Source organism: Sciurus vulgaris, assembly GCF_902686455.1.
Source record: "Sciurus vulgaris genome assembly, chromosome: 15".
In the NCBI taxonomy this organism is placed as follows: domain Eukaryota; kingdom Metazoa; phylum Chordata; class Mammalia; order Rodentia; family Sciuridae; genus Sciurus; species Sciurus vulgaris.
The window spans coordinates 35,144,091-35,156,546 of NC_136476.1; the positions used below are offsets into that span (position 1 = coordinate 35,144,091).

At 38.0% G+C, this 12,456-nt stretch overlaps 1 protein-coding gene across 22 annotated transcripts in view; it reads right to left on the reverse strand.

Moving 5' to 3' along the window:
- The window catches only part of BNC2 (basonuclin zinc finger protein 2), a 404,537-nt gene that overhangs the window by 18,946 nt on the left and 373,135 nt on the right, over positions 1-12,456 (reverse strand). For all 22 annotated transcript variants that reach the window (XM_079113185.1, XM_079113183.1, XM_079113184.1 and 19 more), the window contains one exon: positions 219-2,188. In XM_079113185.1, the coding sequence (XP_078969311.1) occupies positions 219-2,188 (1,970 nt within the window). The remainder of the gene's footprint in view (positions 1-218; positions 2,189-12,456) is intronic.

Below are 12,456 nucleotides of genomic sequence, written 5' to 3' on the forward strand. Positions count from 1 at the left end.
TGGGTAAGATGGCATATGATTCAGCATGCTTAATCATAACAAGCAACAACTGCAACAATCCTTCATGAGCATGGCAGCTTAGTTATCACATGGTCACTGTGGACAATCTCTGCAGTGCATCAAAAACAGCTAAGTTGGATCTTTTAATGTCAAGTCCAACAAGACTGACACTGACACCCTCCACCCTCAGCAGGAGCAGCCAATGGAGATTTACTGACCTGTCTCTGCTTCGACGCGAGGGGAAGGCAGCGTTGCAGCCAGCCACTGTGCAGACGTGCATCTCTTTTAAGTGAACATTTCTGTAGTGAAGCTTCACACTGTAGGAGCTTTTGAAACTTTTCTTGCACACGTAACAGATTTTGGGGTCGGGGCTAGAACACAGGTCACCTTCTGGGGAGAACTTTTGAGGGCTGCCATAATTCAGAGACGATGCAAAACTTTCGTGCAGGGCAGCCATGCTGGCCCCCCCACCATTGTACAGTCCATACTGGCTCATGTAAAACATGTCATAAGTGGGATCTGTGAATTCTTCCTTCACCTTGATAACATCCTGGTGAGAGGGCTCACTGTGGTTCTCATCAGGCCGCTCACTGCTCATCAGGACTTTTTCACTCACCTCACCGTGAATGTGCTCCTCCCCTTCCATGGATTCCTCACCCAGTTTGGGCTCTGAAGACTCCGATTCATTTTCATAGTCCCGCTCAGGCTCCTGGTCCTCAGAAGTCATGCTGTCAGCCCTTCTTATTTCAGTCCTTGAAATGCACCTGGTCCTGTTATGCTTAGAAAAGTCCTTCACAGACATGCCTGGGCTCATCTCCTCTTGAGAGTGGCAATGATTGTCATGGCTCATGTCGTTGACCACAGCTCCACCATCATTGGGGTCATCATCTTCGTCATCAAACTCATCAGCGGTATCAATAATTTCCTTCTCAATCTTGACAGGCATGCTTGACTTCCTGGGCTTTTTCTTGGGTGCCAGGTCGGCACTAGGCTCATGGGTGGCCATCATCACTGCTGGCGCTACTGGCTCAGAGGGTGGTGGGGGGTGCTGCTCTATGGTACCACTGGTTGGAATGATGGGACTGGTTGGGAGGGAGGTTGGAGGACTCACCATTTCCCCTGGAGTGAGTAAACTTCTATAAAATGGAGGAACTGGCTGTACAGTCTTTAGCCCAGAAAATACCAGCTGGCTAGGGAGAGGATTTTGTAAGACGGGATCTAGTGGGGGAGTGGTAAAACCCATTGGGGGTCGGCCAGGACTCGTGAGTGTGAGATTTGATTTTGTACTTGCTATGACAGGGGTGGCAGCTCCTGATGTGGCCCGAATTAAATCTTTGTCTCGGTTATTTCTTAACATAGGCATGTGAAGGCGAGGGTTGGGGTTTGCACTGTGACGATTTCGGCTTCGGAGGGAGCTAAAGACCATATTGCAGCCTTCGATGGTGCATCGATGTTTGATCTTCAGATGGACAGCATTATAATGAATTTTGAGAGTACCTTTGTCATAGAAAGTCTTCCCACATGCGTTACAGAACACTCTTCCCTTCCTGGAGGCCGACCCCATCCTTCTCATCCGGTGAATCCGGAATGAACTTTTGGGATGTTCAGTTTTGGTGAGATCACTGACTGGGGCAGAATTCTGAATGGGGGAGACACAGGCTGGCTCGGTTTTGGGCTCCACATTGGTGATGCTGGTCAGGGCATTTCTATTTGGTGTCTGATCATTCTTATAAGGTGTGGGGGAGACTTCAGACTCACTGCTCTCATTATATTCATTCTGGGTTGAAAGGCTTGGTTCCCGCAGCCTCAGTCCTGGTTGTTCTAAAAGTAGCCCATTTGGAGGCAACCCCAGCAGAGGGGCTGAGACAGGGTTTATGTACTGGAACGGAAGCAGAAACGCAAGGCTATTGGGGATGTTTTCAAAATGATGAATGCTGGAAGGATTGCTGTTCTCTAAGTGAGCAAGGAGGCTGGGACTCCTGGTGCGATTATTGCTCTCAATGAAAGTCCTTATATCTGAGTCTGTCTTTGAAGACGGTACAGCCACGGCCTGCCCTTCTTTCTCCTGAATTGCCATCAGCTCCACAATGGATTTGGTTTCTCCAAACCGCAGAAACTGCTGAAGGGTGATGATTTCCTCTTCTCGAGACATGATGGCCCAGCGGTCCAGCACCTTGCCGGCAGCATCCTACAGGCCACATCAAAGAAACAACAAAGACAAACACAAAAACTTATTGATTGTGCATAATTATTCAATGCAACCGAAGGTGCTCTGACTGCTCAAGAAACACTGAGAGCGAGAGCAGAAAACAACATGCAAGCACTGTTAATAAAAATCAACCCACAAAGCAAACTTTTCTGCCATGCAAATGTAGTAATTAGAGTCACAGTTAGAGAAACAGATTGAGTTTAATAATGTCAAAGCAAACAAAATGTAGACCACTGGGGCTCTGTGATCTAAAATGCCTTCAGTACTGCTATTCTAACAACAATGATCTATATACTATGCAACTATTTAGCATATATTAGTATAAGACGTGAACTCTTGCTGTGCAACCCAGTATAAATGCAAAAAAATGGTACCTTAATCCTTATTAAATAGTGACACCATAGGAAGGAACTAAGGACAGTTTGCGAAATTTACTTCTTCAACACAAGCAGACATGAGACTGGATTCAATGATGGAAATTCCTTTAAGTGGGAGTTATGTGAATTTCTGAATCAAAAAGATGAATAAAGTAGCATTACCCCTCATACTCCCATCCCTAAGCTGTATCTTTCTTTTTTAAATGGCTGTATTTTAGCATCATTTAATAGTAGGCAATTTCATAAGGTAGAATAAGGGAAATATTACTTGTGAAAGGTAATTGTACTTTTCCTGAAAATTGGTTGTAATCCTATGACTCAAAGTTTAAGTTAGACTTAAAGTATTTGACTTCTGATGATCTTGTTATAAATGACAGTCATAGATATTTGAAAAGTAAACATGTGATGGATTTAGAGTGAATGGTAAAAAGTTGTCTCTTAGCATCCTCCTCTGATAGCAAAGGAAGTCCACAGAGACTACACATCAGTAATCATCAGACTATGTGTTGTTAAATATACATTAAAAAGCATTTCACACTTTCATTTTTCCTAGTAACTATGAGATTTGCCTGGAGGTAGGACTTAAAAATCCTGCAATGTAATGTCAGGCAATCCATTTCAGCCTGGATTGAGAGGAATCTACTTAAATACTTACATAATGACTCCAGCATTTTATAAGACATCATTCCTTAAACCTACTAGGACAGGGCCCTTTGCAATCCTCTGTGAATGACACTTGCTCCAACCCTGACCATCAGTTTAAGAAAGCATAAAACCCTTGAAAAACAAAAGAAAGCTGGGGGTGCAGCTGAGTGGTATAGCATGCACATGGCATGTGTATAGCCCTGGGTTCTATCCCTAGCACCAGAACAAACAAACAAAAAATGATCAGACAATTATTAATTACAAAGGGAAGACTCATAATGTTACATTAGGGAAATCAGACACCACCTTAAAAGAGACGTCAAAGTTAATGCCACTGGTGGAAGTTATGTTGACATCATGAAGGGATACACTGAGAAAAGGCACAGTCTCACTTTTGTGGCATTCTTGTCAAAAACTTACCTCCACTCAATCATGGGGAAACACCAGGCAAACCAAAACTGAGGGGTATTCTACAAAAATAGTGGTAATACTCTTCAAAGTGTAAAGGTCAGGTGAGATTCAAAAGAATAAAGAATGTTAGAGATAAATGAGACTACAAAGACATACTTGTGCAATTCTAGGGATTCTACATTAGAAAAAGGACATTATTGGGAAAATGGCAAAATTTGAAGACAGCCTCTAGATTAGTTAATATTTCTGTACAAATCTTAATTTTCTGATTTTAACAACTGTATGTTGATTACGTGAAAACATTTCTCTAGGGAAGCAAGATGAGGGATATAAGGAACTTGAACTATTTTTGCAGTAGAAAGTCTTTCCTCAGCCTTTGAATATAAAATTCCCTCCAGATCACAATCATGCCCTGAGTCATCACAGCTAGTTTGATTAAGTAGATATTCGTCATTTATTTGAATTATTTTTTTAAAAGAAGCTCTGATAGTTATGTTCTATTCTCTATAAAATGCCCTCCTAGCATTCTGTCATTTTACATAAACAGTATGTATGATGCACACATATGGGTGTCTATCCTATGAAAACTAACAAATACATTTATCTCTTCCTCACTACATAGATAAAATTGGACTTCAGATCAAATATTTCCATATAACTCTGTGCTCAGAACAATCATATAATGATGTGGGTGCCTAGTGACTCCAGATGATCCTGGAGTCCTGCAATAGCCATTTTTAACAAGTCAGATACTGAGTTCTCTCATATAATTTTTTTGGAATAGGTGGAGATAAAGGGATTGGTATTACAGGGACATAAAAAAATTAAAGTTGTGATTTCATATAGTTTATCTTATCTGAGCCTCATCATCACTTCCAGAGCTCAGTGAATATTTAACAGATAAGAAATGAGAGGTGAAGAAATGTAGGAGGGCTTGTTTTTGCCAAGGCACTGACTTTCAGGCCAGGACTTGAACCCAGAAATTGTGACTCTAAGTTCTCTGTCTCAGCAGTGTGCTGGACCATTATTTTGTGATGTCATTTCCTAAGTCAGCACTTTGGGTTTGTGACAGTGACAAGAAAAACTTTTTCTGAACAGGCTTTCCCCAGAACTCTGTAATGTCCACTTCTATACCATTTTTATATTCTTTCCTTACCATCAAATCTACTCTCTTGATCACTTTTTCTGGAGCCTTTCACTATCAATTGCTTCCTGAGCAGTAAAAGATCTAATCTTCCCTAGATTCTTCTCGGGTAGCCTCTACCTAAATCTACATGTCAATAATGAATGCGTAGGAGACAGTAGCCTCTGGTATTGAAATGAACCTTAGAAACCATAGCAACTGATCCCACCCACCCGAGGCATCTCATTTCCTTTCTTCCTGTCTTCTCTCAACAGTGCATAGCAGTCCCATAAGATTACTCTTTTCTTTGTCCCACCACAACTCTTGCTGCTATTTCTAAAACCATTGCACTTCAGACTGTCTTTTAGTCCAGAGTAGCTATTTCTGCTAAAATAAACTGTGATGTTAAGTCACTAACTTTGGAGAAGATCTTAGTAAGCAAGACTCAGAACTTTGCTAGCATCTTGTGTCATAAAAGAGAGCCTTCACTTATAGTGGAGACAGAGGCAGCAATTTATACTTATGAGAAGTATAACGTAGCACCTTTGCAAACAAATCTACTCAAGAACTGCACAAGTATCTACACATGCAGTCAAACTGCCAGCCCCGTGACAGGTAATATGAAGAACCACAGAACTTCTTTCCAAATTAGTTATCACTCATATTTGATCAAGATTATCTAATACCATCACATTCATTAATGGAAAAATTGCAGAAAGAAACAAAGTTGATCTTATGCAACATAAGGAGCCTGCAAGCTCCTTGCTAAGAATGGCCATAAGTTTTGGTATATCCATAGATGAACTGGTTGGAGGAAATTAGAAACTATCAAAGGGAACAAGGGAAGCACACTTTTTTTCTGAAGATCTTTGTAACAAAAATAAGCATGGTCTGGTACAGTGATTCTCAAACATTAGCCTAAGACTCTTCTGTGAAGGAAGAACTTCAGGAAAGATCTACATGATATTCAAGAGGGACCAGTGTCAGTCAGGGAACTTTGTTAAACAACCACCACCACCACCAAAAACCTGTCTGCAAGTAATTCTGAGGAGTAATCATTTGAAAACCTTTAGGAAAAATGGATACTGTTGTAATAACTAAAGATATATATATATATAATTTTTTTTTAAGATTTAAGTATTGACTCAAGAATGACTACCAGGAAAAACTAGTTTTCCCCAGGGATAGTTTGAGAAGTACAGATGATCAAATGTACTTTACAAAAGTTAATAGAAATTATAAAAAGAATCAAATGTTATCATGGAATGAATACTAATAAAAGAAAAATTCCATCTCTTAAGCTGGTATTAAGATCTTGACTACTGACCCACCCATACCAGGTCACTGGTCTTGCGCATGAATGACTTAACACCAGGGTATGTAACTGGATTTTTCTCCTTCCTAGGCAAATTTGTAGTTGGTGAATCAATTCCTTTAGGCTTTCCCATTTAAAATCAGAGTTCACTGACCTTCAGTCTGTTAGGTTGGGAAATATTTTACAAAATGAGGATAATAAGATTCATCCTATTAAGTTAAATGCAAGGTATTGTTTTAAGTATTGATTTCCTGTGAAAATAATTGTACATCACTAATTAAAAATTTAATAACATGAAATAATCTAGACTTGTAAACCAGTTTCACTGGACTCAGAAAAAGTATAAAACACTTAAAATAATTTACGTTTGAGCATGTTATATGAAAACCCTTCCTTTTATTATTTCACAGGAACTGGTAGATTACTTGTAGAAATCTGGCATTCAGTTCTTACATAGCTGTGCAGAGCATCTCCCACTCACTGTCTCTGCTCCCCACTGCACCCCTCCCCAGTGCCAGGGACGGAACCCAGGGCCTCAAGCATGCTAGGCAAGCATTCTACCACTGGAGTTACACCCCCAACCCAGAAGAGCAGTTTTTAAAGATCTTTTTGTTGTAGGATTAGCTGACATGGTTTAAATGGTGTTATTAGAGTCCTTTTTCACATCAAAGCACCTTATATGACTTAAAGTTTTAAAATCAAAGTATAATAAAGTTAGTTGGTTACTCTTATCTGGGGAAGAGGGATAATAGAGAAGGATAGGATGTAATAAGATGGAAGAAGACCGAATAAGAGGCTTCAGTATAATTAGGTTGTCAGGTGACCTCAAGCTTAGTCTAAGAACAAGCCCACCTGTGGTCATGTCACAGCATGGAGGAAAGAAAATTGCCTGCTTTGTGTCCATGGAAGGAAATAAAGGAGGAACACCAAACACCACAGATCTAGGGGCTATTCATTCTAATATTATTTAAATTAGTAAGAAATAAACAAATAGTTTAAAGACAGACACAGCATAATTTAGTTTTCTCTTCTATTATAAGAGCATCAGTCAAATTTAAGATACAATTTAAAGGAAAATCCTAAAATGGCTAAAAACTAAAATACTTCTTCCCCTTGGATATAATAAGGTAAGAGGAATGGTTTGGATAAAAATTATAGAAATTACCAAATTTCAAGCCTATCTATCTTAAGTACTCTATCAGATAAAGCTTCATATTAATTGCTAAGTTAAAAACTAATGGGACAATGCTATGCAAAACAAGTTAAATTTTATCAGGTTTTCTAGATATTTTAGTATGAGGACAAATTTTGGGATTATCAATACACTAAAATACTGGGCAATGAAAATGAATAAATTACTTATGCACACCCTAACTGGGATGACCTGCAAAAGCATTTGAATCAGACACAAAAAGACCACATATTCTGTCATTTTAATCATAGGAGAAGGCAGGACAGAAAGCAGTTTAGTGGATGCCAGGGGCTGAACACTGGGGAAAAGGAACTGACTACCCAGAGCATCAGGGAACTTTTTTTGGAGCTATGTAAATGTTCTGTATCATGATTGTACTGATGTTTCTGTGACTATATGGAGTGTACATTTGCAACTGGTGGATTTTGTTATATGTAAATTAGACCTCAATAAAGTTGATTCTAAAATTAAACCATGCAAACTGCATGAAATCTCACTTCACATATTTTTACTAATGGAATGTAATCATAAAATTTTAGACACTGCCTCTCCACAGAGCTACTATCAATGAACAGCAGTCATGAGCCATCATGAGCCATGTGCATGCATCTTCACACTTTCCCTTACCTCTGTCTGCCTTGGTGCAGGCCACCTCTTTAGGTGGATATGCATCAAGATACGACTCAGAAATTAGGAAATACATCACTCTGGGTCATCTGAGGAGCAAGTGATGGACTAAGATCCTGATCTCAGGTAATTTGGAAAGGGGCATTCCATCAACTTAATAGATGGAGTGAACAAATGGAGAGCTCCTGAATACAACCTGTGGGCTGGACAGAGATGGCTTTGGATGCTGAAAGCAACAAGAGTTTGAGGGAGATATTCTGTGGAATAGACACCTTTGAGCATCACAAACAGTTCTGAAGAAAACAACTTGCACAAGTCATAAAATCTTCCATTTTCCTGCCAGTTACTTATTTTGAAACTAAGATGTGTCCATATATAACAAGCAAATATTTCTATTTCAAATTGGCATTCTGAGTTAAGCCAGCTTTTAAACTTCTCTTAGCTAAAAAGTTTAACTATGCTGGGTGTTCTCTACTACTTCATTTCCCCACCCCTTTTTGTTTTTGGTTAGATTATCTCCAATTTATTTGACTTGGCATTCCTACGTGTACCTGGGCCAATGTCTGTGTGTCAGCATGCCTGCTTACATGTGTGTGCAAGAAAGGGAGTTGGTGGCGGGGGGGAGGCAAAGAGGAGTGATGAATGCAAATGGGGACACAAATAATTCTTACTGAAAATAATAGATTCTGGGAAGTACTTAGGGAAAATTTTCAAGCAATGTTGTGATAATTTCTGAGAAACACTTGAAATTATGTGGAAAAAGAACTTGGCATGCTTGTTTGTTTTAGTAAATTTAAAGATATTTCTTGATGGGTACTGTCTGAGAAAGATGCACTATGAGCCTACGCAATATACATTAAAGCAGTTTAGTCATGTAATAAACAAATTTATGTCATTCTCCATTCACACAAAGCTCTTTTATAGAACTGCTTTTCCAGTATTTCGGGCTAATGTTTCTAGGAGGCCAGCTGAAACAACTGTGTTATCTGGAGGCAGAATGAAACATACTCATTCGGACCATGATTGTACCAAGTGGATCAAATTAGACTTCATTAAAATAAATATATATATATATATATATATATATATATTTGTTTTGGGTAATAAAATCCTACTCAATTTCTATGATTTGGAAATATGTATTTTGCAGAATTTCAAGACCACAGTTTACCTTCAAAATACAATGTTGATGGATCATGTCTTTGCTCCTTCCTCTCCTTTCTAGAACAGAGATGTCTTTTGAGGAAGAATCATTAGGATGCAGTACAGACCGAAATTCTTGCAAATAAAATCAAAACTGGACTTTACTTGTTAACATTTAACCATGTGGATATCTCTTGGAAAAAATTTTTCCTCCTCAACCCAAGGCAATCTTTGTTGTGAAATGATCATGCCAATATTTGAAGTAGGTATGTACCAGCTTGCTGTGGTTATGGCAGCTACATTCCAGTCTTTTTTTAAACTTTATTTTGAGACAGTGTCTTGAGACAGTTTCCCAAGCTCATCTTAAAGTTGTGGTACTCCTGCCTCAACTTCTCCAGCAGCTATACTCATCTTTAAAAAGATTTTTTAAAAAATACAAAAATGTAGTGATAAGTTGAATAATACACTCTTCTGAAATCATTACCTCTCTTACCAAAATAACATTTTCAAAATGCCAGGGCACTAGTATTCAAATGGTTCTTGAGATTATTAAAATACATTGTTTGACTTTAGAATTGAGAAAATTCACGATATTAATAGAACACTCTTGATTATGAACCATACAAGTATAATATGTAGAGTATTTTCCTCTTTTCCCTCAGTAACAACCTATATAGCATTTTTATTTTGAAAATTATGATTATGATAGATCATTCTGGTTTTACAACACATTTAATCATAAAAGCTCCAGCTAAGCTCAATTATAGGCCTATCAGAATTTCTTTTCTGTACCCATGTATTTTACCATGTCTAGCTTAAAACCAGTCATGTATTTTCTATATGAGCAATTGTTTGCAAATAAATAAAGCAGGTGCCTTGCTTTGCCCTATTAAAAATTTCAGGAGTAAACTACTTTATGCAATGTCTATAACTGCACTTCAAAGACTCAAAAGTATTTTTCAAGCAATCTACCTCCTCTGGAAATCAAACCTGAAACTGTTTTAAAGACACATTTTCATGTTTAGTAATAGTATCATAGGTATCATTTAAGTTTCAAAATAGAAAAACCTAATCTAAACTGATATTCCTAGCATATTAACTTTTATTACAAAATTACCCAGGTCTTTAACTTCAAGCACAGATTATCTAACTCTATACCTACAGGCCAAAACAGACTGTGCACTTTAAAGCTGCAAAATTTTGAATTTGCTTAAAATAACTTACACATATTCATCACAAAGGAAATAATATTAAGAGCATGATGAAAGATATCTAAAAATTCTAGTCTTGGTTCTAGATATCATTAATATCCAGCTTCAACTTCCCCATGTGTAAAATTTCTAAGCCTCAGTAAAAATGAGCTTTCAATTGCACTATTTTACTATCTATGGCTAGGATCTGGACATACAAATCTTCTTAATTAAAATGTTTTAAACCCTGGCATTTCTACTTTTAACCAACTTGTATAACCAACAACTTATTTTCAGAATATATGCATTTATGATTGAAAGCAGGCATTTTTTTCTTTTTCTGAGAGGTTCCTGTACTATCATATATTCTGAGTCATTCCGTTGGTTCTTTAGTGTAAACTGCCTGTCCATGATGTGATAGAGGTGCTAATTCTTCTGCATTAATTCTGACCTCTGGTCAATTCAGTGACCAATTCAAGTGAAAACTTTGCTTGAAAACTGGGGAAACTGCCCAAGAAATCCCTAAGAGGCTTTGGAAATCCCCCAAATCACATTCGTAGGGCTTGTGAAAATTCTGCAACTTGAAGAGTCAACCATTCCAAAAAACATTTGTTACACAAAAATAAAGCTATGTTAATAAATATTTATAGTCTTTAAGAGATCTGTGTGGTTCTTTAAAAAAAAAAAAAAAAAAAAAAAATCAGCATTTGTATACAAGATGCTCCCCTAGTGAAACTCTTTAAATAGACATGTTATTCCCTTGGCGATCACTGAGGTTCTACAGAGTAAATCAGTTTCTAGTTTAGGACAGCAAAGGCACAGTTGGAGATCATCAGAGAAAACATGGAAACAGAGGAAAGAGAGGGAAGGTCCCTAATAAAGGTCTTGTTTTCTTCTCCCCTTAGATAAAGGGGAGTCTTAAGACAACTATAAATCTACTTTGCTTGCAATAAATAAAACTCACCAGAGTCTTTCTGACACTTTTGCTTTGAGGTCTACATTTTCTAGCTTACCTCCCCACTTTCATTACCAAAGTTCTGCTACCACATCTGTAGAAGGTCTCTAAGGAATCTGTGGGGCTATGCTGGGGCTTTATATACCTAATCATTAATGCCACACACCCCAGAAATTCTTTATATCTGCTTTTCTATGATGTCTGATAAACAGCAAACATAGGTGCAAGAAAAGTTTTTTCATGATGAAGGTGATTTTACACATCAGGTGAGGGTCAAAACCTTGGAACAACTCAAGGCTTCAACCTCTAATCTTACAAGTGCTATCAGTTGGTTTCAAGATTCTCAATTTGTATAGAGCTTCCAAAGCTTGAATGGATGATTCTAGTTCTCGTATTGTGCTTTGAATTACTTCAAAGCTGATTGAACAACCCACAGGAACTTTTTAACATATTCATTAGGATGTGAGGGAGTAGGGGGAGAAAGGGACGGAGCCCTCACTGAGCAGCATTCCATAAAACAGTGAGGATTGAGTATTCCATAAAACACACCGAGGACTGTGAGTGTGATTGAACAGAAAGATGTATTGGGAGATTTAACTCTGTTCTTCTCTGGGTATAAGAACAGCAGTGGAACACAAAGATTAATTTCCTGCTTTAGCATTCATCAGGGAACAACACATTATTACTTGTAACACATACACAAGGCTGTTGATGGATATACTTTCCTTTGATTGTTCAGATTAAATGTGTTCCTATAAAAGGCACCCACACATACACATGTGTGTATAATTATAAATCCACATATGTATTAATAGTTTGTGTTTCTGTATATTTATAAGCAGCTATAGATATAGATATTATATATTTTATTTGGCCACAAAAGAGAAGTGATTTGGGATTGGTGGCTGACTGAACAAATATAGATCAAAACCAGAATAATCACAGTAAATAATCAATATATGTTACTATAACAAAAAACTCAGGAATTCAAAATAAAGAAGGATCCGAAAAGGAAGCATGCATTATAGAGCACAAGGTAATAACCACGTCTGCATGCCTTAATACCCTCCTGTCCCAGCAGTCCTGACTTTCTAAGCAGCCCACTTCTCCACATTAACGGCAGTCATTTGGAGAGCAGCAAACGTGCCATTAGAAGCACTTTTACAAGTGTATATTCATCCACCAATTAGCTTAATGTGGCCGCTTTCTGCATATTTTCTATCCAGGCTTGCACAAATCTTATTAATATTTCCCCCTAGCGCTTTGACA